This window comes from Dendrobium catenatum, unplaced genomic scaffold, assembly GCF_001605985.2.
Source record: "Dendrobium catenatum unplaced genomic scaffold, ASM160598v2 fragScaff_scaffold_993, whole genome shotgun sequence".
NCBI lineage: Eukaryota > Viridiplantae > Streptophyta > Magnoliopsida > Asparagales > Orchidaceae > Dendrobium > Dendrobium catenatum.
This window is the reverse complement of record NW_021319455.1, coordinates 405659-433576: the sequence shown is the minus strand read 5'-3', so window position 1 is coordinate 433576 and position 27918 is coordinate 405659. Positions and strand designations below refer to the sequence as shown.

The 27918-nt window shown below is 34.3% G+C and overlaps 2 protein-coding genes across 23 annotated transcripts in view; one reads left to right on the top strand and one right to left on the bottom strand.

Moving 5' to 3' along the window:
• The first annotated feature begins 978 nt into the window (after window positions 1-978).
• On the top strand, window positions 979-22430 carry LOC110100032 (N-alpha-acetyltransferase 40). 21 transcript variants are annotated; one of them, XR_003701759.1, is made up of 11 exons: window positions 979-1209; window positions 3750-3852; window positions 3936-4015; window positions 4106-4429; window positions 10554-10630; window positions 10714-10756; window positions 10846-10910; window positions 14687-14785; window positions 17007-17095; window positions 22146-22220; window positions 22370-22430. XR_003701759.1 is itself a non-coding variant. In XM_020827408.2 (10 exons), the coding sequence occupies exons 1-10, from the start codon at window positions 1156-1158 to the stop codon at window positions 22151-22153; spliced, it is 942 nt and encodes a 313-aa protein (XP_020683067.1). In that variant the 5' UTR covers window positions 979-1155; the 3' UTR covers window positions 22154-22332. The 21 variants fall into 21 exon arrangements, 15 of the variants coding, with proteins under 15 accessions (XP_020683067.1, XP_028553570.1, XP_028553569.1 ...); XM_020827408.2 differs by lacking the exon at window positions 22370-22430 and having other exon boundaries at window positions 22146-22332; XM_028697737.1 differs by lacking the exon at window positions 22370-22430 and having other exon boundaries at window positions 22077-22211.
• Window positions 17728-27918, bottom strand: part of LOC110100031 (protein ROS1A) — a 32791-nt gene continuing 22600 nt past the window's right edge. The window contains exons 5-19 of one of the 2 annotated variants that reach the window (XM_020827400.2): window positions 26258-27887; window positions 25632-25711; window positions 24686-24770; window positions 24496-24587; window positions 24311-24379; window positions 24121-24157; window positions 23951-24033; window positions 22126-22563; window positions 21941-21977; window positions 21319-21376; window positions 21109-21248; window positions 20966-21031; window positions 20681-20795; window positions 20548-20586; window positions 17728-18323 (exon numbers count right to left, since the gene is read on the bottom strand). In XM_020827400.2, coding sequence (XP_020683059.1) covers window positions 18130-18323; window positions 20548-20586; window positions 20681-20795; window positions 20966-21031; window positions 21109-21248; window positions 21319-21376; window positions 21941-21977; window positions 22126-22563; window positions 23951-24033; window positions 24121-24157; window positions 24311-24379; window positions 24496-24587; window positions 24686-24770; window positions 25632-25711; window positions 26258-27887 — 3163 coding nt within the window. In that variant the 3' untranslated portion in view covers window positions 17728-18129. Of the gene's footprint in view, window positions 18324-20547; window positions 20587-20680; window positions 20796-20965; window positions 21032-21108; window positions 21249-21318; window positions 21377-21940; window positions 21978-22125; window positions 22564-23950; window positions 24034-24118; window positions 24158-24310; window positions 24380-24495; window positions 24588-24685; window positions 24771-25631; window positions 25712-26257; window positions 27888-27918 lie in introns of those variants that run through there. The other variant, XR_003701758.1, reaches the window with a different exon arrangement.

Here is a 27918-nt window from a genome sequence, read left to right as displayed (position 1 = left end):
TGGATGGTTGAAGTGGAGGAATGCATCGAGCTTGTCATGTGATAGAAAAGCCCCCCTTCAAATTTAAGGAAAAGTTCTATAAGATGGTGGTGAGACCTGTAATGCTTTATGGTGCCGAATGTTGGCCATTAAAAGAGAAGCATAATACGAAGTTAAGTGTTGCAGTAATGAGAATGTTCACGTGGATGAGTGGCTTTACACTTAGAGTTAAAAGATACAAAATGAGCAAATACATGAAAAGGTTGGAGTAGCTCAAGTGGAAGATAAGATTAGAGAGAGTTAATTTAGATGGTTTGATCACATAAAACGATTGCCTTCTGATGACCGAGTTAGAAAAGTAGATGTATTAAATTTGACTTATGTTAAAAAGGATAGAAGTAGAGCTAAAAGGACTTGATTATAAAATATTAGAAGTGATATTTATTTATTAGATTTAAACGAGAATTTGATTTTTAACAAAAGTTAAATAGAGAAAAAAGGATTCATGTAGCCAAACCCACGTAGTGGGACAAATGCTTGATGTTATTGTTGTTTTAAACATCAAATAAATTGAATGTGACGAAGTAAGAGTAATTTAATTAAAAATGAATTATAATCACATTTAAAAAATAAGCAATGAGAATTTTTTTTTTAATTTTAAATATTATGAGGTTTATATAGTCAATTTTTTTTGGTAATTACTCCAATTTTTGTTTTCTAAAACTTTTTAATTAAAAATAAAAACAAAGTCTTAGAGGCCTAACCACTTCTCTACTCGGATCAAATTATTTTTAATCATTTATAATGCAAACACGATCTTTTTGTAAAAGATGATTTTAAAATTTTATAATGGAGAAGTCAATTTAAAAAATTTCTCAAAACATTATAAAAATAAAATTATATAAAAAAATTCATTTAAGAAGCGTTACATACAAACCGCCACAAAAAATAATTACGCCTTTTCGAAAAAAAATAATTACGTCTTTTCGAAACTGAAAAGGCCAAAAAAAAATCAAATCAAAGGAGGCCTAGGGCTCGCGATTGTTCCGTACGCTCCGTCTGTGTTTTCAAACTCGTCTCTCCCCCTCCCGCAACTTTCTCGCTTGCTTCAGCACACCGTCCAAAAAGACCAGGAGAGGGAGAGTGAAAAAGAGGGAGAGAGAGGGTTCCTAGAACATGGATTCCAAGAGGCTTGAGAGAAGTAAAAATAAGAAGTTGAAGCGGAAGGAGGTATTGATTTTATTTTTTATTTTTTATTTTGCTGTGTAAATGCGGAGTAGTGAAGAATGAATGTAATGCAGGATTCAACACCAAATTGTTGATAACAAATTTTAAAATCTTAGCACCCACTACTCTCTTGTTTCCGTTTGCTGCTTTTTTGCGTGGATAAAGAGTAGGAAATTCGTTGTAAAAGTTGGAAAGTTTTGATCTTTGTTTAGGGTTTTAGCACTTTTTGCATCCTTTCTCTTTTCGCTTCCAGTTTTTGGTGTCATTGACCTGTAGTTCATGATGATTGTTTGCTCTTATTGGTACATACTTGTTGGAATGTTTTTGAAGTTTCAGTCGTTCTATATTTGAATATGTGTTTTGAAATTTCAGTCATTCTATATTTGAATATGTGACTTTTATTTTTTTAACTTTGGGATATATGAAGCAATATGAAGCTGTTTCTTTGTTTTGTTGCTTAGTTGCTAATGGCTTGACGTTGAGTTCTAGTAATCTTTAGCGCTACCACCCTTGGCGGCTATTTGGTCTGTCTGATCGTACCAGTGTTCCTAACTGAGTCTGTCAGAGCTCAATGAGCTTAAAGGATTGTAGACTGTGTGGCTTGCTGAAGAGGCTTGGGTTGTGCATTCACAGATATCGAAAGTGAAACTTAAGTTGAACCAACCGATGCTTAGCATGGTTGGTGGGCGTGCTCGGTTATGAACCCCCCATCCCGAGTTCAATTCTCTCAAGCGGCAGCCGCCCCTTCAGTGAGGGCCCCAAAGCGCCGGCTGCATGTACAATGGCGTGGGTACCAGGTCGGCCGAGGTTTACGGACAACCAAGTGCGCTCGACGAAGCTGGGTGTGGCAGCGGACAGTTCCTCGTCAAAAAAAAAAAGAAAAAAGAAAAAAAGAAACTTAAGTTGGAGTGCAAAGCAGCTGCAATCTACACGGTATGAGGCTTCCTCCAAGGCTAAAATTAAAGGGAATATAGAAATGAACACTCCCCCTCTTTATGGATGGTAACCTTCCTCCTCGGCCTGTTAAAGGCTATGAGAGGTGGTTGAGTGATGGAATATAATGATTCTGGCCTGTGGATATCTATTGAAATTGTTGCAGGGAAGTATCCATGTGCTTTTGATGATCCTCCCTTCAAAGGTGGGGCACTCATTGATGGTGTTAACTAGATAGGTTCTCCCTGTTGTAAGGGTAGACTAGCATGCTTATGTCTACACCTGATTTGTTGAGTTCATGGAGCTATAAAACTCTGAGAAATAATATAGTCTTGACACAGGATTTGGGATTGGCGTGCTAGATCATATGGGATTCATGTACTAGGCTAGCTATCATTTGGTAGATGAGCCAGTGAACCCAGTGCAGATGGGTTTATACTAGCAAGTGTACCATTTTATTATCTTTTGAATGAATGCTAGCGCTTGTGTGAAGAGAAACAATATTAAAAGATCAATATCAATTTAAGTTATTTTGTGCAGGCTATATAATTTGAAATATACATTTGGTCTTGAGATAATGTAAAACATGTTTTCCTGAATCGTGTTGCTTTATAGATTTCACATGCTAATAGAAATATAGAATCACTGGATGCTTGAAATTTAATGAAGAATTCAAAACACTTGGTTTTTTGAGGTTGATGATTATATTGAAGTGTATAAAGGATGGGCCTTATCCTTTGCTTGAAACCTGACATAGAAGGATAATTTCATCATGAGCACTAGGAGAGAGTGATAAAGAAAGAGTGATGAAATAAAGAAGAGGCATCTCGAATATTAGTACTTATTTTTTGTTCTATGGGTAAAATGCACAGGGTACTTTTCCCGTGACTTAGAAGCAAATGTTAAGCATTAAATTAATATCCATGGTGCATATATACATCATATGGCCTGCATTATGATTAAATTTCAATGTATCAAGATTGAAACAAGGTCTTGATCTTACTATGCAGACTCCAAAATAGAGTAAAAGAGTCGATTTTAATAGCAAGATGTTCTTTAAAGCTTTTGAAATGCTACTTTAGCTAATATAAAATTCTAGTACTCGCATAGTGGACACTTCGGGTGGCATGATAAATTTGAAGGAGTGAGGCATGAATCTTTTACATCCTGATCTAACCATTTTTTTACTGCTCTGCTAGAATGGTTGTTAAGAATCTAAACGAACGATCTATTAGATAAGTTGTTGGGTCCCTATATTAATGATAAGAAAATTAAAGCAAATTTTTTAGCCAGGTTTAAGGCTAGCTTTTGATTTGGCAAGCTCAAAACCGTTGGACAGCATCACCGTGAGAAATGCCATTGTTTGGTAAGGCTTCAAGATCATTTCAACCTCTGGTACTGTGATTGCTAAAGGTGGATTAAAAATTATGTTCTTTTTGTTGAACGTGGATTATCTTCAGGGAGTCCTTTCATAAGTTTAATGTTTTTTTTTCTTGAAAATTTGGTGCATGTCTTCTTCCTTTTATTATGTCTAGTGTATTTTCGGTTTCCTTTTGGTTCCAAAATATATGAAATTATGCTTAGGACAAACACTGATCATGTTTTTCTAGGTTTTGGAGAGGAAAAAGGTGATTGAAGAAATTATAAAATCGGCATCAACTGCAAAGGATCATCTAGCTTCCTTTTTGGCTTTCTCTCGCTACGATAGGAATGGTACCTGAGAAGTCATTTCTCCATTTGACATCCACTTATTGATCTGCTCATCAAGCAAAGTTTTTGTGTTTAATTTTGATCAGGTTTATCTGTCTACCTTGAGTCAGGATTTGGTGATCAGCTATCATCTTCTATAAAGAAGTACATCCAAAATCTTCTTAAGGTTAATAATCCTATTTTTTTACCTTGGTGTTCAACTGTTCTTCATCCAAGAATGACTATGTTTGATGTTGCTTAATTGATAAAACTATAGGTTAACATGGAAGGTCCATATGGCTCTGACTGGCCACTAGAGGAGAAAGTGAAGCGTAGGGAAATGGTTGCTGCAGAAGCACGATACATATTTGTTCGGGAATCTTCAAATGTGGTTCATGATGATAATTATCTCAAGGAAGATGATAGAATGAACTGCTGGACTGGTGATGGAGACCCTTTGGTTGGTTTTATGCATTACCGTTTTATCGTTGAAGAAGAGATACCTGTTCTTTATGTCTATGAGCTTCAGTTGGAAAGTTGTGCTAGAGGGAAGGGGTTAGGGAAATTCTTGATGCAACTGATTGAGCTTATTGCACGGAAGGTACTTTCTTGTTCTCAACTTTTTCCCTATACTCCTAGAATGTTGTGGATGGAAACGGGCTGGAAGTCTTCAGAGTTTAACTCATCCATGTGTTAGCATTCATAAAAGTTTAAACTTATTAGTACTTGATGCTGTTTTTTTTTCTTTTCATTTGTTTATATTATTTGATTGATTATCTCATTTGCCCTTCATGATTATTTGTAATTTTTCATAATCGGTTTAGACACATTATTGAATCTATTTGTCATTCAGTATCATCATCATCATCATTAGCCTTATGTCTTGTTAGTTATTGAGGATCTATTCCATGCATAAGATTCCTTAATGTGATGATTTTAGGATGAATGAGGAATTAAAGCTCTCTTCCATGGATATGAAATCCCTTTGGTTTCAATCATAAAGCTTGAAGAAGAACCAATGGAATTGGTCACTCTCATTTTCCCTTTATTTTAATCGATTTTCTTTTACTTTTTCCCCTTTCCCTAATATTATAGTTTTTTCAATCACTATCATTTTCATATCTAGGCCTCATTTTAAGTCTGAAGGCTTTCCATGTTGCATCCCTTTATAAATTTTGTCAGAGCAGTTCTTGCATCTAATGAAGAGTTTTATTGCATGATCTTCTGTATCTTATCTCATTTTGGTAAAAATTTAGCTTTCCATAGGATGGTTTCTTCATCTCTCTCTCGACCTTTCTTCATTTGCTTGGCTACTATGTTCCCACCATAAGCTTGTTAGCATCCAAGAAACCCTTTCCTTCATTTTGCATTCTTTGCTTTTGTATGTTAACACATCGACCCTCATCATCCATTCGAAACCCCACACCTCCTTTCTAAACATCCCAACAACCCATTTAACAAACTTACCATTGGATCATTTCAGCCATCTCTCAACAAATCCAATCTCTCTCCTACGAAACCTAAAACTCCTCCATTCAAATTAAAACCTTTGAAACTTCTTGTAAGTCACTATAACAACTTTTACTAAAATTGAAAATCCAGGAACCTTAGACACCTAATGGGCTTGCCCATCCTCTCGGGTATTCAACATCTAATATGTCATGTGAGGTTCTTCTAAGTAGCTCGACGGATGACTACATCAAGTTGGACGTTTATATCAGGTTGCACAACTATTACATTGTTCACTTATTTTTTAGAGTGATGTATGTAGCTAATTTTATAATGCTCAAGTCCCAACCTAAATTTATAAATAGAGGGTTAATGGGTAAGCTCAAATTATTTAATTTTTAGTGATTAATTATATTTATAGAAAATTTTGGAAGCTATGATTTGAATTTTCTTCACATATCGGCACTTCGTCAATAATTTCTATAGTTTACAACTTGGATCCCTTATGCACATTGAGTTAGAGAATTTCTTCCTAGACATTCCCCACTACTTTTAGATAACACACTTTGGATTGCAATAAGTCATCTCGTATTGTCACTACATGACCACCTATTAAAAACTTCACGACGATATGGCGTGCATAGATGTTTGCAAAAAAAATGTTTAGTCGTGGTTAACCAAAGATTGCATTACAAGTAGTTGGCGCATCAACTACAATGAATTCAACCATGGCAATAAACTATTTTTCTCCTTTTCCATAGGTGATTGGCAAAGCAATTACCCCTTTCGTCTCTCTGTGCTCCTCAAAAAAGCCAAAGAGAGGACTGATAGTTAGCATTAGGCGAGAAGCGCCCATGTTCATCTTCTCATATACGCTTCTCAAAATAATATTCATCGAGCTCCCCATATATATGAGGATGTTGCCAATTTGATAATTTGTGGTGAGCAGCATTGTGACAACCACTGCATTATTATAGGGGTTATCATTCATTGTTCGATCAACTTTAATAAAGACAATTGGTTGCACCTCGACAATAGGCGCCCTTGAGGTACTCGCCAAGTTCACCTTTCCCGACCTAAGTCATTTAAGGTTAGCTTGGAGAGAAGCCTCCTCTTCAGCTCCTCTATGGATTGTCAGAACCACAACATTAATTTTAGCAAATGTACTCCTCTATGTGGATGTACTCCTCTAGTTGTCAAATGAAATGCTACATGTAGATATCAATGTTGCCTGCCATAGTCTGAATAAGGACAAGCAGATGAGGCTAAGTTCAACATGTCGTAATTATGCTAGCTGATTGCATATGTAAAGTAGTGCAAAAACTTTTGCAGGCAAGATTCGTCAGGGAATTGCAGTACCAAAGTGGATTTCTAATATAGTAATGGTGGAAAATCAAATGACAATTGATGGATGTACTCACCTCACAAATTTAAATTCGGCTTGCCTCAAAGATAGCTATCCACAATCGCAGTTGATGCTTTAGTCGACTCTGCAGTCATCCTATGATGTGCTTCTTGGATGTCTTCTCAAGGTATCATCAAATCAAAATACACCCGGCCGACTATGAGAATATGGCCTTCAACATAGTTGATATGTTATAATATTATAACATGATGCAATTTGGTTAAAAAAAGGCGTGACATACAAAAGAAATGATGGATTACATTTTTTGAAATCAGAAGGGGTGAAATGTTGAAATTTATGGAAATGAGTTATTCATTAAAAAACAAAAATCCAGAGTAGCATATTCATGATTTTAAATGAATTTTTCTTCTAAAAAAATTATAAGATGAAGCAGACTCCTTTGAGGTGTGCATTTGAAGCTGGAGTGGGCAAGTACTTGGGCTTTCTGTATACTCCAAGTGGTATCAAAATGAACCCATAAATGTGAAAGCAATTTTTAAAATACCCTATCCTCGAAATGCAAAGGAGTTGCAAAGGCTAATAGGGAAAATTATTGGGCTTAGTTGATTTATCTTAAAGTCGAGTTGCAAAGGCTAATAGGGAAAATTACTGGGCTTAGTTGATTTATCTAAAAGTCGAGTTTTAAGTGCTCCACATTTTTTAATGTTCTTAGAAGTGCTAAGCACTTTGTCTAGAATGAAGAATGTGAATTTACTTTACAACAATTGAAGTTGCTCCTCTCTTTGCCGCATTTACTTGAAAATTCTTAAATTCTTATTTGGGGAAGGACTTGCTCTTGTTTATTGGAGTTGATAAAGAGGCATTGAGCTTAGTCCTTGTTTGTGAAACATTGAAGAAGAGAAGAAATAATAATTGATCTATTATGTGAGTAAAGTTCTAGGAGGGGTTGAGTTACATTACTCGATTATGAAAAGCTTTCATGGGCTTTAATCATAAGCTTGCATGGGCTTTAATCATTTATGTGCGGTGACTTCATCCTTATTTTTTGGTGCATTCATATTATGTTATTACTGATCATTCATTGAAGTTGATTCTTACGAAGCCACACTCAAGTGATTACTTAAATGGCTTGTGGAAGTGTGGAACTTGGCGAGTTCCAAATTTCTTACACGCCAAGGACCACCATCAAGATGCCGACGCTAACATATTTCTTAGTTGACATCAGTGTAGTTGATACTAAAGATGATCTATTATGGTCTCTTTATGTTGATAGTGCCTCTGGTGCAGAAGGAGATATCATTCGAGTTATTTTAAGGACTCCAATAGGAACAATATTTTCTCATGCTATCAAAATTGATTTTCAAATTACCAACAACCAAGACATTCATGAGGCATTGATTGCGGGTATGAAATTTGCTGTATGAGTTGGGGTAAAGCACTTGATAGCATATTCTGACACTAAATTTGTTGTAAATAAGGTACGAAGAATATAAAGCAAGAGAAGAAATCATTAAAAAATGTCCATTAAAAGCTAGATCAAGAAGTCTGAGTATTGCAAAATTGAGCATATTTTGAGCATATTCTAAAAACATCATACTCAATTTGCCGACCTGCTCTCTAAAATGAGAAATCTTATTGGAAGACTTATTTTAGAGCTTAGTTGCCCTAGAATTGAAGAAGTTGAAGTGTTGGAAGTCGACCAACCATCAGGGATGAGTTGGGTGAGTTCTTTCATCGAATACTTGAAGTTGGTATAATCTTGGCAAGTGTGAAGGATCCTCGGCGACTCAAATAAAAAAAACCTCAGTATCTACTAATTGATGATGAGCTATTCAACTACCATCTCATTGAGGTGTGTAAATGAATTTGAAGTTGCTGGTATTTAAAAAAAGTTTTTTCTGATGAGTGCGACAATCACTCTAGAAGTTGAACTTTAACATATTGAATTTTGAGATAAGGTTTTTTTTTACCTATATTGAGAAGATGCAGATGAATTCTCAAGAGATGTCTTTAATGTAAAAAATTTACGCCAATGCAACTTCATCCCTCTCATAAGTTGCAATTATTTTCTAGTTAATGGCTTTTTGATTTTTTTGGGCATGGATCTAATCGACCCTTTCTCGCCTATGAGTGGACAAAAGAAGTTCATCCTAGTTATTATTGATTGTTTTATTAAGTGGATTGAAGCCAAGGTGCTTTCAAAAACTACAGAAGTTGCATGCAACTTTATATGAATTGATATTATCTATTAATATGGCTTTCCCATGATGATTATTATTGATAATGATCCATAATTCTTATATAAGAAAATCAAGAAATTTTGTCAAAACTAGGGATCTCGACTCAAATTTGCTTTACTTCATAATCCAAATATGAATGGCCAAGTAGAGGTGGCTAACTAATTGATCTTGAATTTATTGAAAAAGAAGATAGAAGGCGCAAAAAGCAAGCGCTCACCGGATTTAAGCCAAGTTGGCCTTGTTCAAGTTATGTTGACGTGGTTCAGGCTATACTGAGTCATCCTACTTGATCTCACCTTAAAAGAGACACGTTAGTCTACACAAGAACTATCCTCAAGTAGGCAGCTGTAATCTCATAACTCATTCCAACCAAGTGAATTTGATCTATAAAGTTGGCCCTAGTGATAGCTCAAGGGGATGCCTTCCTCTATAGGGTAAACTATTGATCGATTATTCATGTATTTGACCAGCAATAACATGCCAAGCCCTCGACCTCTCAGGAGCTTGGTAGATGAATTCAATTCAGACATTCAAATGGGGCCACACAACTATTTTGTTTTTTCTCTTGTTTTTTGCATATAGTTATGTATGTAGCTAATTTTGCAACGCTCAAGCCTAACCCAAAACTATAAATAAGAGATTGAGGGGTGAACTCAGTTTAAGTAGTTTTATGTAATCAATCTGATTTTACAAAAAAATCTCATAGTTTCTACTCTAGAATTCTTCTTTGTCTATCTACTTTTCTGTTTACTTTTTTCTCAACATTCTTTGTTTAGTTGGGTGTAATTCATGGACAATTCTGAATTCAACAAATTTGATAATCACTACTACTTGAATTCTTTGTGCAAGTATATTTTATTGCCAGCATAGTAATTTTAACACAACACTCCATTGATACATCCTATTTGTCATTTCTTTTGATATTTCTACGGATCATTTTTTTGTTAAATGTAACAATTGTATTATCATTAGTTTAGGGCTATTTGGTATATTTATTATTATAATTATTATAATTATTTGTTGTCAGAATTAGCCCTATCCTGACTATTTGATGGCGCCTTTATGAAACTCATCTGTATTGTTTTAATTTTAGTTTAACCACTCATCTATCTTAAATTTTTGTCTTTTAATACATTCAACTTGTCTATTAATGACTTCATTACTGTCCAACACTGAAATCTATACAACAAATTTTTTTGCATTTTTATAAATTTACATTGAAGTCACTTTGCCATTCTCTTATCACATAATATGTTTGAGGCATTTCACTATTTTTTTATGATGGGTTATTGGAATTGTGCTCACCTCACCAATTTGGTTGTCCATCTCATCGTTCCCATTTCCCTTATTATCTAGTCATTTTTTTCCAAGTATTATTTTCACATCAAGCCATCATAATAAATATTAAGGCCTTTTTCATCGTTCTCATACATAAGTTGTTTACCAGTATTAGATTTTTCCTGTCAAATTGTTATTTCAGCAGTTTTCCCATGCTTTTGTTGTCTCTGCGTGATGGACATTTCTTCTACTTAAAGAGCTATTCCTCTGCTTCTTTTTCAAGTGTTCTTTGTATCGTCCACAACATATATTTGAGCTCCATTAATTGAATCTCATCTTCATGCCTCCAACAATCGATATACCCCTAATGTAGCAATTTTATTGTTTCACAGAATCAGATGGGAGCTGTAATTTTAACTGTACAAAAGGCTAATGTATTGGCTATGAATTTCTATACAAGTAGACTGCGGTAGGTAACTGGTTAACTGTTCTCTGGTATATGGTTGTATATATATAATTTTTAATTTAATATTTGTATTTATGTGGTTCCAGGTATGTAATCTCAGCAATCTCACCCTCAAAAGTGGATCCATTGGTAAGGGTATTTTTGCCCCTTGTGTTTGGTTAGGAGAATTTCATTGTGGATCTCTCCATTCATATAATCCTGCCATTTTTTTCAGACAGGTTATGAAAAGAGCTATGAGATTCTATGCAAAACATTCAATAACGAGGCAGAAGACAAGCTTGAGGTGAGAAGATTACCTTTATCATATATTTTGAGCATATATATGATAGTATAAGCACAAAATGCAGCATCAACAACAACAACAACAACAACATCAAGCCTTTATCCCACTACGTGGGGTCGGCTATATGAATCATTTTTCTCCTTTTTCTCCTTTGTGCCCTATTAAGAGTCAAATTCTCATTTAAAATTAATAAAGAAAGATTCTTTCTAATATTTTCTAAGTCTTTTTAGGTCCACCTCTACCTTTTTTAACCGAAGCCAAATCTAATACATCAACTCTCCTAATCCTATCATCAGAAGGCCGCCATCTAAGGCGACTCTATTTAATCTTATCTGCCACTGGAGCTACTCCAACATTATGCTTCTCTTATTTCATCTTTTCCACTTCTTGGGACATAAGACCCTACCTGAATTAGTGTCTAGTTAAAAATATGTAATAAAATTGGTTAATTTATTGAGTTGTTTAAAAATAATTAAAGTAATTAATTAGACGTTTATTAATATTTTGGATACTAATTAGGCTACTTAATCAACAATTAATGAATGGGATAATGAATTAATTCAATTTATCATAGATTGATTAACCAGAAGATTAATTAAACCAATTAACCATTAATTAGCATAATTTGGGTTTAAATGATGTAATATTAAATAATTGTCAGAATGGCAAGTTATTTATTTTATCATTAAATTATTTAAAATATATGATTGATTTGGTATTAATTAATGAATTGAATTTTTAATTATTCAGATTTGTTAAGCTATTATTGATCAATTAGGCTAAATGTATTCATTAATAATTAGAAATACAGTATCAAAGATAGTACTTGATGATTATGCTATTAATTTAGTGAGCTTAATTATACTAATTAAGAATTAATTAATATATTTATTTAATGATTAAATATTGAGATGATAAATTGTTCTAGCACATCATATATTTAAAAAAAAGTAATTGGTATAACTAATGATGCGGCAATGATTGATACAGTATTAAGCCAATTTTATATAAATTAATAAATTTAGATTATCAATTAAATTAGGCTAAAAGATATTCTAATTAGTTAGTAAATGAATAGTTAAAAATATATTATCTAAGATTATGAAGATAATGTTTTTAAATTGGTGAGCTTAATCTTACTAATTAAGGATTAATTTGTCTAATTATTTAATGATTAATTATTGAGATGATCAATTGTTCTAGTTCATCATATATTAATTAGTAACAAATTTAATTGGTATAATTAATAATTTAATAATGATTTTGAAGTGTATTAAGTCAGTTCTATATAAATTTTATATTAACGTCCGTTTTAATTATCAACAAACTCACATTAATACCACAGTAATTTTTAACAATTTTTAATAAACACTGAATATTTCAAATTATTGGAGAAAACGTTTGAAAATTTTAACTTGAACCAAATTTGGTGACGGATCAAATCATTAGCTGCTTTACAAAGATAAAAATTCTCAGAAATTGGATAAGGATCTACAAAAGGAGTCTTGAAGGTGTAGTTAGGAGTTAATAAGTATCAAAGAGATGAAAGTGTTTTCAAAGAAACAAAATATTAGTGAGGCTTTAAATAATCACCGGTAGAGCTAGTAGATTTGCAAAGAGGTTAGTAAACAAAATCATGGCTACAATTCTTGATGATATGTATATATAATCGTGGATAATTTTGAAGCCATTGTCAGAGATTCTATCCTCTTGGGGTAATTAATTCTCATTAGTCCCAAGTTGTTGAGACCAAAAAGATCTCACAATCAAATCTCCATTAGCTTTGATGACTTGGACTGCAAAGAGGTTCTTACTCAATATCAAGATTTATTGGTCTTTAATGTTGGGATTGGTGAGCCATGATTTAATGTCAAGAGGATTCTTTTAGACATTTGTAGCTTTGTTAGCATGCTTTTCTATACTGCATTCCTCTTGTTACCACCAGATAAGAAAAAACTCTATATTGTCCCAATAAACATTAAACTTACAAAAGAAAACTTTACCTTATTGTTGAACCTCTTTTATGGCTTTGACACCAGCCTAATAAATACTTAAGGAATCAACACTTTGCCTATCACCAGTAGTGAGTTCCCAAGACAAAGCATATACACCATATAATGTGGTTGTAAAATTAATGTCCGCTTCCAACTCGATCTTCGTTATACCATTGTAGTTTATCTTTGTGTGGTTGCATCCTTGCCTCACTTGAAACTCAAGTTTCCTACTACTGGTTTTTTAGTGGTTAAAGGCAACCGATAAGTTGCCTACTCTTGTTTCCGCTATTTGTCTTTACTATGCCCAATGATAATCTCCAAAACTGACAACTCAAATCTTCAAGAAGAGAGTATCCTTCAGAGGGCCTCTCTAATCATTTCTTTTGATAATCCAATTTTAACTATTAAAAGATGAATCACTCTTGACCCATTACATGAAACAATCAAGTCAACTTTTATTAAATATCGCCAATATACCTTTACTTGGAGACTCGCTGGAAATTGATTTTTTTTTTTCAAGTTTGAAATGAGGAAAATATCCACAAAATGTTGTCCATATAGTTTGTCCCTTTTATTTTATAGAAAATTTCAATAAAGTTCTGTTTGTGAAACAATAACAAATTTTTCTTAATAAAATTTTGTTCTTTTATTATGATTATAAAATTTTAGCAACCCCTAACAAGACTATAGACCCTTGAACTCGGTCCCAATTAATCTGAAGTAGAGTAGGCTCCATAAGCTATAGGGCCATCCATTTTTATTAGGTATATGAATACTTCCCAGCTCCATCAGGTAAAGGAAATTATGGCTACCTTACTTTCCATAAATCTATAGTCACCTTAACTTTATCAAAGCTCCCAAGCAATATATTGGATCATTCCTGTCCATTTAAGAAGGTAGCATCATTCGAACAAGTCGAAAGCATGACATCGTACCTAAATCAATGGCGTCACTCGTACCTGTTTTCGCACTGCTAATCACATTTCTTGCATTTTGACAAAAAACTTGCACAACCACTCCTTGGTCGGTCATATGCTTGACATCAAGGCATCAATATATGCCACCTACATTTATCAAGAGATCAGTACTTTCAAATTCCTCTAGACCCCAATCAAAGATATAGGGTGAAATCCATTCTTGCATAACAGATTCTCAAGAACATCAAGTTAGATTTTCCTTTGACAATCTCCTATCTCAAGGTTGGTTTGGGGCCTTTTACAAATTTTAGTCCGGAGGGAATTTTCATGTTGATGTCCAATAAGTGGTTGTGGTTAAAGGGTATTTTGATCAAACCATAATTATTTTGAAGATTCCCCATTGAAGAGTGAATGACTCAGAGAATTGTCAAAACTTTATAATATCTATTTCATTCATTTATTTTCAGTCCTATGCTGAATTTTATGGTCATTGCTAGGGTTGCACATTCAACCCAAAAAGGGTCAAATCAATCCTATAAGGTTTCGAATATCATCTTGAATTAACTTAATGCACTTCTGGATCGTGACTTTTTTATTAAAAAAATTGTTTAGATTGCAAAGATTATAAAGTTATTCCGAGTGAAAGTTTATGTACCCAATATGATTTATTAATTTTGAATTGTAAAATGAATGGGTGGAATAGTAAAAATAAAATAAATTATTATTCCTAAGTAAACCCTCTATTTCAAGACAGATGACGTCTACTTTGCCTTCACTTTTTCCCAAGATGCAAAAGTTTTTTTATTGATTAAATATATACTAAAATGCATCCTATCTGTTATTATTTTCAACAAAATTGTATCAGTAATTCTATGTTCCCCAGAATTTGGCTCCCAAATAAATGCACAGAACATTCGGAGGACGAGTCAATATTGCTCTCATTTACGGCTTTCATGACTATGAGGTAAATTGAGATCCTATATGATTACTGATTTTTTGTATGCAAAAACTGGTAGGGCAATAATGTAGAATGGTAGCAAACATTGATGGAGATAGGGGTTGACAGTTGCATTGTGTTGTAGAAATACCATTCTTTTAGCCTGTCCTCTTAAGACCTGCCAATGTTTATGTTGTCTACAATAATGTCATAAGATCATTTAGAAATACTTGATTTTGTAATGACTTACGAAGACAGAGAACTTTGTTTTTTGGAACATTTTCTTTCTATTGAAGCTTAATGGAAGTTTGTGAAAATTTTGTTGTGCGACAGAGCAATACTGTAGGTTACTGGTGCAGAGGGATTTCTTTTTATCCATAGTTCTCTAATTCACAAAGCTAGTCAATAATTTACTTAGGCTTCATTTGGGACAATTTTCTTTTTTACTTTTTAAAATAAATTTTTAATGCAATTTCTTAAACTCAAAAGTTTTTACTAAAAAATTGCTTTAGAAAATAGTGAGGGAGCAGTCCCAAATGAAGCCTTAGGTTTCATTTGAGATGACTAGCTTACTATTTTTTAAAGCAACTTTTTAGTACAAAAATTAAAAATTTTGTATTAGAAAACTATGTCATGTTGGAACAATAAATAAAACTACATGATTATTTTCTTGTGAGTCAAGCGTCGAGTGGAACAATTATTGCACAACATCAATCTGATGTTCGAGCTTCAGGCCGAGTCTTCTACAACTTCTTTTGTCCCCGTTAAGCTTCTCTGAAGGTCTGCTTTCTTATGTGGTGCGTCGGCATCCCTCTATCCCATCCTATATTCTGTGACTCTTCTATAGTTTTTTAATTGTTTTTATTTTAATTAATTTTTTTTTTAAATTATTATTATTTTTTAATTCATGCGATTTACTTTTTTAAGGCATTAATCCAAACTATTATTGCTAGTCCTCAACTATTAAGGGTTTCTTTTGCTTTTCAGTAGATAGTCACACTTTCATGTGCTCATTTGTATTTATTCATTGTGAATTTATCTTCAAATGACTTTTAGTCTTACAATGGTATATCCTAATAGTAAATAACCCATCAATTTTTTGGCAACTTTATTGAGGTTGGTTACTCTCTCTATCTTTAATAGTATATTATATTTTTATATACGAGAACTCACTTACGCCCCTCATAAGTGTAAGTTTCTTTCTATTAGACATCTCATTTATTTCATCTTTGTGTCAATGTTGTTGATGCTGAACTTTTATGTATATTGAGTTATCCCCATTAGGCTTAGCTTTGAGACCTTTTGTTTTCTCAAGGCTATCTTATCCTAAGGCATCAAAGATTGATGAGAAATAGAAAACTTTGATGATTGTTAATTAACCTGTGCTAGTTTGGTCAATGTATATTCAACCACCTTTTATTGTGCCCACTTGCTTTCCTACTTGCCCAATTCAAATTAAGATAGGATCCCCTTCTTCCTTTCCTATCTTGATCAAGACACATAGGAGAAATAAGAATAAAAGATTGAAGAAGAGGATACAAAAACAAAAGGTTTTGAGTAAGATGATAACCATTGATGATGTAATAGATATGGATGAGGACATCATCCATCATGAGATCTCTCCACTCTTAGCAGTAGTTGGTTTCACCCTACCTATTATTGAGGGAGAGGATCATGAATACAAATTGGCCTCTAAGACCATTTAACTATCATGCATAAGAGAGATTTGAAGGGAACTAAGTTCCAAAGATAAAAGAAGAGATTTGCCAATCAACCATCAGAATTGATTATTATTGAGTGTGTTACACTTGAGTTCTTAGAGTAAGATTATGTTGCCTATGATGTAGCCTAACTTTTTGTATTTGAAATACATAATATCAGTGATAGCTTTATTTAATAATTTATCATTCTTTTTGTCAAAGTACTTTTCATTTCAAGGAAAGAAGTTGAATTTTTGAGTGATAAATAACCGATGTTTCACTTTTAAACATTGTTAAATTCTCGAGTTTTTAGGGTTAGTTAGCTTATCCTTCTTCTCCATGCTATTTTGCAATTCCTTTCCCTAGCTTTTGTTTGTAAGCAATCATAGAATCAAGAAATAGGTATATAGATCTTTATATTCAGATCTAATTGTATTGGTGATTGAAGCCATTAAATCCGCTAGTAATAACTTCTTTCATCATTAATGTCATTCTCTGCATCTTCGACCGAGGATTGATTTCTCAAAATAAAAGCAAAATGATAGCAGCAATTGCAGCCGAGAGAAGCTTTCTCCGTTCAGTTCTACATATTTCTTCTGTGGTGGTCAGAATTACTGTCGCGGGAATAATAACTTCTGTAAGATTTCTTCTGTTTTGAGTTGTTTTTTATGATAGTTATCGAATAAGTTCTATGAAATACTATCTTTCCATTCATATGTAGTTAGTTATTCATTGCGGATTTGTGCAGAATCACTAGAGAGAAAAAAAAAGTTGATTGATTCGTAGATAAATAGAATCTGTAAGCGATATAGTTTCTTCTGACGAGCAAAATCTGAAGCTTTTTGTTTTGTTCTTCAAGACTTTCAAAATGGCAGAACATAATTCTTAGCTTTGCATCTTCGGGGCTGTTTGATTGCTGTAAATTACATGCAAATAGCTTCTTCTTTTGGTAAATGATTGTCTGTATGTATTTATTTTAGATCTGCTATCTTTTAATCATATTACTTTTGAAAGAAATTACTTCTTTTGCATCTACACTACTAGCAATCAAACAACTCTAAAAAGCGAAAAATTATTCTGTTCGGACAGCGTACTGAGGGTACCGAGTGGTACTGCGGTCGGTACCGAGCGCCTAGTGATGTGACACTTTTTTATTGGTCGTGTCCGGTGTCCGGACTCAATAATCACTCTGTAACTTAAACTTCCTCTCTTTTATGCATGTTTGAGAAATAAATAGTGGATGGATTGAATACCATCCAGTTTTATCTATTCATGAAGAATGGCTCGACCACCGAGCATGAAATGAAATAATAAATGGCTAGAATGTTACAGATCGAAGTTCTACTGATACAACTGAGCTAAGTTTGCATAATACCTTACCAGTTGAAAAGCTGAAGGTTTTGCAACTTCCAACTTCCTCTCTTTTATGCATGTTTGACAAATAAATAGAGTGGATGGATTGAATTACCATCCAGTTTTATCTATCATGAAGAATGGCTCGACCACCGAGCATGAAATGAAATAATAAATGGCCAGGATGTTACAGATCAAAATTCATGGCTTTCATTCTCCCCTACCATAACTCCAATTTTGAGATAGTCGCCAAGCTTTCTTCAGGTTAGAGGCTTTGCCATGAACACAGTAATTCGTTGGTCAGTGATCCATTCTTAATTATCGATGGATCCCAGTTAGGTCTGAGGTATCGTTGGCCGATTCATCTGCCGCGGCCGCCGCCGCCGCCGCCGCCGCCGCCGCCAACCTTTCTTTGCTATTTTTAGGTGCCTTGCTTGCTGGGAAATGCAGCCTGGCATAGAGGGGCTTCGGCGCCCTCGTAACTCGATCAAATCCTCTTACACAAACAAAACCTGCAACACCATTTCTATTTTTATTTTATGCATCAAACTAAAATGAAAGATTCTACTGAGTTATTTACTTACTGTACTATTGTATCTAAGGCTTTTAATGTACACCCTGTAACAACATTACCCAGCCATGCCATCACATGCAGTCAGTTCTGCATTATTTACTTTTTCCTAGCTATATGATTGACAAAAGCTTAGCATAGACTTCAAACAATTTTGATTCCAGGATAGACCAAGTCTCTAAGGCAAAAGCCATGAAATAAAATAGATTCATATTTTTTCAAGGCTGTTTTTTGTAAATGCTCTTCTTTATGCGTCATCTGTTTCAAGTATTTAATAGTATAAAGAGTCTTGCAACATGGAAAAAATGCATAAAAAGCTAGTGTTTGAACTAGTTAGCTTTTAGAGAATGCATATTTCTGCCATTGAACTTGAACTGTGGTGTTTAGGTAATGGATACCCATCGCTGATTGGTTAAACTTGACCAAAGTGGTCAATTAGGGATATTCACGATGATGGTCGGAAGAATCGTAGCAACAAATGAAAAAAGGGAAACAAAATTGTTGTGTGCTCAATAGGACTAAGAAGTTGCTTATTACATTTTTTTAAATCCATTTTGGCATAAGAAAACATTTTACTATATTTAAATATGGAAATTTTATGATTATCAATAAATTATTCCATTGCTTCATTAACAACTACAATAAATTTTCTTAAAATTATATATATATATATATTGTTCTGGAATATTCGTGACGGTACGTAGATCCAAAACACAAACATATGAAAGATAGGAGTGTAGCATTCATAAGGGACACCAAAGTTTTTATATGAAAACCCCTAAAAATGAGAAAAAAACTACGGGGCCTTGTCCAATTTAAATGAATCTACTAGTGTTTACAGTTGATTACAAATGAGGCCTTTCCTTGGGGGGAAGGCCTTAGCTTGATGTATCAAATATATATCATATAGAGTGCATTAGATAATGGAAGTTGGAAGAATCAATGTCAACATGTTCGTTTGGTCGGCAGGACTATAGTCGAACGATGTAGGTTGAAAGGATCATAGTCATGTGATGGTGGTCGAAAGATCATAGCTGGGGATGGAGGTCAAAAGGATCATAATCGGCGACAGTAGTCAGAAGGTTTGTAGTTGACCGGGGACAGAGTCAGAAAGGCCATAGTTGGGTGACGGTGGTCGGAAGGATATTAGTCGGTGGGTGACAAAGGTTAGAAAGATCGTAGTCAAGTGCCAGTAGCTGGAAGGACTGTTGTTGGGGGCGACGGTGGTTGGAAGGACCATAGTCGCGAACAATGGAGGTCGGAAAGACCGTAGTCGGGTGAAAATGGTTGGAAGGACCGTAGTCAGCGAGAGATGGCGTTCGAAAAAATCTTAGTCAATGACGTAGTGAGAAGGACTGTAGTTGACCGACGACGGAGGTTAGAAAGAACGTAGTTGGTGGAAGTGGTTGGAGAGACCGTAGTCAGTGAGCGACATAGGTTAGAAAGAGTATAGTTGGCGGGCGACGGAGGTGCTTGGTGCCAAGAGAGATCAAATTTCTCTTCCTTCTTCCTCTTCTTTTTCTCTCCCACTTTTGTGAAGAATGAGAAATCTATTTATAATTTTCAGCGAGTGGCATGACCAAATAATAGGAAGAAGATCTAGGACACGTTGAGAGTGTTTTGAATGGACGGCCGATATCAGCTCCCTTGATTATAGATCATTTAATAAGTATTTAAATATTTTCATGATGTCAGAATTTAGCAATCCTGGGCTTGTTGGATTCATCTCGTCGAGCCGTTCTATTCAACTATAAACATATCACATTTGGATGCCATTTGGTTCTTGATTTGGACCCATTTGGGCTTATATTGGATCAAATTTGGTGTCGTTGGATTCATCTTTTTGAACGTTCAGGTCGACTATAAGTTTGTTGAAATCAAAGTTTGGATGACCCTGAATTTAATATTGAAAGTTTTCAATGCGAAATTGCCTTGAGATTCGTGCACGATCAAGATAATTTTTTTATGATATATCAATAATAAATTTTTATTATGAAATTCAGTAGTGATTTTTTTTTTGTATTTTTAGTGTTGTTAAACTTTAAATTTACTTTTAACTTTCCATTGCTTCATTAAAAACTACAATAATCTTTGGCTACAAGTACTTCCAATTCTAAATTACCCATATTCATGCAGTGTAACCTATTTCAAAGCTCATTACATACCTCTCCAAAAGCACTGCTGTATTCCTTCTGTTGTGAGACCTAAAATTTGAGATCAGAAATAAATCAGTAGCTTTTCTGAAGCCATTGAAACTTACATTTAGCAGCATCTACAATTATCGAGTAAACATAATACCTCTGAATATTGTTGGTATTGAAGTTCCAAAACAAACAGTTCTTCTAGGTAGGTTCCATATCCAGTCTCTTGGAATGTCAATTGGGTTACGGCTCGTATGGTGATCAGCAAATACCTGCATCGCCATCAAAAGAAAGCATTAAAAGCATGTAGAGTGCAGGCCACATGACTTCTAAATCCCAGCCTGTGTTAAAAGCCTTCGCAAGAGACAACAAGCAGGATTTAACTTCTATCAGAAGACTTTTTATCTCATTTAGTTCACTATTTGATAAGGAACCAACCTACCTCATTAACTTGAAAGTAGGTACCATTTAGTGGGAAGCTTCCCCTCATTGCAGTTCGACAAGGTATCTATGCAAAATCCATATTTAATCAAGAATGTATATAGTATATATCGTAACGTCTTTAAACAATATTGTTTTGCTTACAAGAAGAGTTCCTCGGACTTTATGAGCCTCTGATTCTCTTATACTGTTACAAGCAAAACATGTACTCCTGTCACAAAGTTGACCCGTATCTTGGGTGTCGCAGCAAGCTTTTGGTGGTTCAGTTGACTGAGCAGTCTCACCTAGAGAATAAATTTTTTGTTATATATATGCATTGAAGTCAATGATCACAATGAAAAATAAGATGCTTGCCTGGTGTCCATATAGCTAGAAGGTATGGGCATGGATCATCAGGCTCTCTTTGGTCAAGCTGTCACGTTTGATTGGGTAAAAAATTAGAGAAGGAAGATACAATTTGAAGAAAAGGACCTTTCTGCAATGATTTTGCAAACTGTAACATGTAAATGTAATGCTCATGAGAAATAGCTGTGGACTAAGTTGAAGTTGATGAAAATTTTCATAATTTAGGCAATAGCATTTTCAAAGAAAAACTTCCATTTTTTTTAATTTAAGGCTAGTTCTTTATGGTTCATTTGCCCCTAACATTAATGTTGTCTCTCAATTTTTCACCACTGTAGCATTAGGTCTTCCGACCATAAGATTATTGATCTCCATTACTCAAGCTCCTTTTAAAAACGATATAAGTATAAATTTCACTCCCAACTTTTCTAGATTATTACCAGCCAGTTTTTGGAGGAAAAAACACTAAAGATGAAACTATCTGGAGGTGAATGCATTCTCATAAAGGGGTTAATACAAGGGATCCCATCTATAAATTTCTTATTTTATTGTGCATGACATTTTTATTTAATGTATCCATCAACTATTCCTATTTAAGCAAGCTAAATAGTTCAGTTAAAAGAGAAAAACTTACTCCTTCAAGCAATGGATGTGAATCAGGAATTTCATATCTGCAATAATATACAAATTAAAATTAGCAGAAACGCATTCAACATCATTACAAAAGGATATCATTTGATGAGGTTGGTTTGCATTTATATGTTTAGCAGCCTGCAACAATCATGCCTCTCAGCAAGATTAAGGAGTTCTAATACATACACATGGTGCTCTGTGCGCAGCCGGCTAATGTTCTTCAACTTGGGCATGGGGATGGATGCAGCGTCTGGGGTCAAAGCAACTAAGGCATTCGACATGTCAGTAGTTTGGAGCTCCATATTTTCTTGCATATAGTTCTGCAGATTCTGTGTGAACTTTTCGAAGTTAAGCTTTATTGTTGGAATTTCATCAGGATCTTCAAAAAATGCATCCTCTATTTCGCTTTCTAAGGTTTCTGGACATTCAGGTTCTGGTGTTGCTGGCTCTTCAATGATTGGTTCAGAGTCCTTCCGAATGGTCAGCTCCTGTGAGACTGAACTACATTCAATCTGCGGAATTGAACTTGGAATAAAACCTGGAGCCATTCCATACTCAGAGGCAATTGTATATGAGGAGTTAACTATGCTTTTATCCTCAGGAGCTGGAAGTGCAAGCCTTGCGCTGAAACAAAGATAAGTCAGCATCTCTAAGCACATTGTACGCAATATAGAATTGAATCTTTTTTTTTTATTCAATAAAGTGTGTTCATTCTAGTAGATTTTTGTTAATTATGGCCATAAAATTGGTAGATCATCCATCCTTGAAATAGTAATTATATTCATGAATGAGATGTCCTAAACTTCGATTCTATAATTTATAAGGACAACACAGATATTTGTATATTTTAAATTTTAATCTTTTGAAGTAAATCTCTAATTTAAGCATCACAAAGCAAATAGAACAGAGAAATGACTGTATATAATCTTAATCATTTAATAGGGATCAGATGAACAAAACGATTTAACATGAAGCTACGATGGTGCATTATATTACTGAAAGCTCTCTCTGTATGCATGTTTTTAATTTTACCCTCTTTGAAGGATATCTCATTAGAATTTCAAGCAAATAAGGTTAATGATTGTTTATGAATAGAAATTATTTAAGAGGGGATATGTGCATTATTCAATTAACACAAATGGTTAAGTCAAAAGTGACGTCTGTGAATGTCATGGTTACAGAAAGTAATTAATTGTGGTGGAAGGAGAATGTATTTTTTATTTAATAAGGATTAACCATTAATAAGACAAGGGAAATATAATTATGTGAAAGGAGTACAAAGGAATAAGAGCATATAAAACAAAGACCTACATGAGGTCCTACTGTCCTAGTTGGGTACTCATTGGTTACCCATGTTTTACTCGGACGGGCTTCGCCCACCCACACCCACCCATGTTGACTTTCGGGATTTCGTACCCACCTATACCCACCTACTTTTCATGTTTTTTGAACAGTCTGCCACGAACTGATTGGCCTTGAGGCTTGTTGTCATTTGTTATGATGGCAAACTTTCAATTTGCATATCAAAATTTATTAAACTCGTAGCGTGGTTAAGTGCTAAATAATACTTAGTGATGATTGCAATAGTATAAGTAAGATATAAAATGAATAATAATGTAAATCGATTTATCCCTTGATGTTTAGTACTCACCCATACCCATCCACAAAGGTCATGGGCGTACCCATACCCTAATGTATATGGGTGAGTATGGGTATGGGTACCCAATGCAGGGCTTTGATATAAAAGAGGTTTGGTAAAGAAAGTCGTACAACTTGGTAACTGAACTTAGCTCTGCAGAGCAATTAATGACAAAAAAGGATTCACAAGAGAGAATGTAGCCTTGAATAGGTGCTGCTACAAATCATGATTATGATGATATACTAAAATTACAGCTTCTTTATATGTATTTAATAATTACTAGCATAAGACTCAAGGGAATACCAAAGCGTTAAAATGCAAGAAAGCCCTACAAGCAAGATTCATAAACGTGAAATGCCAGGTTACATATACCTAGCAAATGCGCTGGCAAAGTGTCGGCACTCTCCTCTCATTGGGCAAGCATTGCAATTAGGTTTGCTCTTTGTACAAAAAACCTGCATCAAGTATAAAATTTAGTTGAAAGAAATGATAACTATTTCCTTGTTCATGATAATTTGAGGTACTTCACATTACTGAATTACCTTTCCAAAAGTTATCATCTGATAGTGTAATTCGTACCTGATTTGTGAAAAATATGGTTAGGAAAGTGAATAATTTTAACGGTGGGTCAAGATTTAATGGCATGATGTATAAGTGTTTTATCTGCTAAAATTATTAATAAAAATAAATCTTATAATACTTGTTAATTTAATGGAGGTTAATGAAGTTTACAATGTACGCTGGTCAAGTTTACACAGCCGAGGCCAGAGATACTTCTGAATGGTTTCCAATACTGGATACCTACATTATAGAAAGAAAACAAGAAGCCTTAAAATGTCGCTCATAAGATGGTTCTTCTTTCTTCCCATATGATGCAATGAATTGTTTTGAATGAGTAGAATGTGAGTACAACTTACAGTTCCAAAAGGTGTAATTGAAGGGATTCAGGTAATGGTTGGAGTGGTACCCATCCAAGCCGCACGCATATCCGGCCGACATTTGTGTCAACCTTATGGTCGGTGAAAAAAATATAAACTAGCAATGTAATTATTGCTATAAATTTCTTCATGTACAAAGCAATATAGTTCCTTAAGAAGGAATACTTACTGGGAATGCTAAATGATGTAGAGTCAAAAGCCGGACACATTCTGCACTTTTCAGCCCCAATCCCCTTATACTTAGGAGATAGTCCCTAAAAACAGCAAACAGATAAGATTTAGACGGAACTCAAGTAAGATATCTGTTAAAAAATAATTTCTTTTGTTTAGGAAATAACTAATAAGAGAACAAGTTCCCAATTCTGTATGGTTTGAGCACATAAATAGCGGATTTTAATCATGGATGGAATGCCTGGTCTCTCTTACAAACTTTTTAACCTTTAATAAAAATTTAGAAGGAAAAATAACTTGTGGCACCCATTATATGACAGGCCTCATCAAGCTGACAAATAATATGGTTAAATTCAATCCTGGAGTCCATCACATTACCAGATCCTCATTAAAATTATATTGATGATATAATGCATAATCAAAACTCTAAAATTAGGAGGGCATCTAACATTCATTTCAACTTGAAATGACAATATAGAATAAAGTTAAAAAATTATGAAAGAAGAAAATCAAGGTTATACTTCATGACTACTAGTAAACTACAGGTATTATAATTAGTCCTTCAAACATAAGACTAATAACCAAAATATCCCCTTAACTATTTAAGGTATATTTATTTTGACATCAGACATTTTTTTTGGTCCAAATTGGGAACTTGCCACAAAATGACTATTTTATCCCTTCCATCAAACCAATCGTCTAAAATAAACAGGACCTAATTAGTCATGTTTTGGATAGATTTAGGGACTAAATTGCAAAGAAAAAATTCATCTTAGCCCTTTCCATTTATTTTTCTGATGATTGGTTTAATGGAAAAACCAAAATAATCATGCCTGATTATTTTTAGAGAGTAAATTGGATAAAAAATTTTGTTGTAAAAAAAGAAGCATTAGAAAGCTCTATTGCATGTTATACTTTGTGGAAACGGCCTGTCCAAATCTTACTTTGATTTATCTGGTGGAACATCTCTCAACCATTCAAGGTCTATGCTTCCATGCTCCCGAACAAGTCTATTAAGGAAATCCTGCATCATGGGGAAAAAAAGAGTAAATAAAACTTAGTAGCTTCACTCCATACTTTGATCTTCAAAGATTAACTATCTTGATTCGTGTGTCATCTAAATGTTTGTTTTGAAGCGTGCTTAGAACAGTTCGATAGCACCTCAAAGTTAAATTTTAAATACAAACAACTACAGATGACAAAGCATTTTTATCACTACATAATACCTTCCTTTAATGCACTCTATTCTTTTTCTCAAAAGGAAGCACTCATTTTTTTAAAAAAAATATCTGTAATTGAGCTCGTAATTATGCTAAAACGTCATGTGATGTTCTTCCTTTAACCAATGCTTACATGATGATAATTCTAAAAATAAAACGTGCATCAATCAATAGGAGGGGAAATGAATTTAAGATATTATGCTCAAATATTGATTCCATGATGAACAGATCAAACTTATCAAGAACTAGAACTAGTAAATATATAAAAAAGAAAAGAAAAAAAAAAAAACTAGTAAATTGCAATTCAATTTCAGACATTATTTCCAGCTACACTGACTGTTTGAACATACCTTGATTCTCTCTGCCAGCATATTATTCATCCCACGTTCTCGAATGGTTTCAGCTATCTCACTTACATCTGCACACCTTACTGCTTCCCAGTCAAGTGAATCCATTGCATCACTGCTTCTTTCTTCTCTAGGTTTATTACGGTGTACCTCTTTGCGCAAACTATCCCAGTCAAAGGTCTTCTTTTCGCTCTCAGCTCTTCTCTTCCTAGCCTTTTCTCCTTGTTTTGGTGTTTCTGATGAAACATTTTGAAATTTGTTAGCTTCATCTTTCATGATTGATCCAACTGTCTGACCCACATCCAACTTATTCTGTACTTTATTATTTGAGGTTGAACTTGTTTTTGGATTTGTGTTGTTTTCCATTTGGCTGGGAACTCTGATTGCTTTCTGTGAAATTTCTGCTTTGAATGTTGAATGCCTATCTGTCTGCTGGGATCTTGCCATATCTGTAGCTTGTATATTTGAGAATACATGTGAGTTTTCAATATATGATGATGTATCAGTTCTCTCTTCTAACTTTTTATGACTGAAAGATTGCTGGTTGAAACCAACCTCAGTTTCTAAAAAGGTTGATTGTTCTGTACTTGGAATTCTTATTGGCACATATGAATCAGTAGCGCTTGCAGATCCAGAAGTTAATAAAATCTTGTTGAGACTGCCGGAAGCAGCTAAATTTTCTAATGCTGGTCCTCTACATTCAAGATTGTTAACTTCAAATTTATTACCTCTAACTATTTCACATGAGTTTGATTGTAAAGAAGATCTGATCTCTTCATTTGAAGTGTTGGCATTATTTTCCAAGATTGTAAGGTTAGAAGGATTACGAGAATATAAAAACTCTGCCTCAGGTAACATTTCTGACAAACCAAATGATGTATGATGGAGAGTGAAATCAGCTTGGTAAGGTTGACATGTACCTTTTGAGTTGTCCATATGATCAAAAACAGACAATTTATTACAAATCTTATGGATTAATTGGCTATTTGCACTTGGCATGCTACCATGGCTATAAAAGTCCGGGAACTTGTTGCTTTCTGCGATTTGCAAAAGTTCTGTGAATGAGGAGTGGCCAAAGCCATTATTCAAACTTCCAATTAGCAAATCATCCGTTTCTATATTCAACACTGTGCTTGATGTAATATGATCACTGGACAGAATCTGACATCCCATCGAATTTTGTGAAGAAACTCCGGAATTTTGGGATGAAACAACTTCTTCCAGTAATCTCCTATCCTCAATCTCCACTGAGTTGATACTTCTTGCAACTGTGACTGCAGTATTTGACCCACTATTTGGCGATTCTTGACCACAACTAAGCTCTGTTTCATGTGATTCCAAAATTTTTCCTGCATAAAAAACTACACTGTTTCTTCCCGTACCACTTCCAAAAGTTTCATTACTATTGCTATTTTCCTTTTTGCCATCATTTTCAGTAGCATTTTTCTCCAAAGAAGCTTGGCTGTAAAAATCATGATCTAAAATGTTTCTTTGCGAATTGGGAGTTTCAGCAAGTGATGTTATGCACTCGATCTGATTCTCCCTGGGTGTATTGACCTTTTCTGCATTGGAACCTCTAGAGTTGCCTCCAAATCGAATAGGAAATTTCGCAGCAAGTGCCATGAATGCAGAACTGTAAAAATTATACATAGAAAATGGTTGCT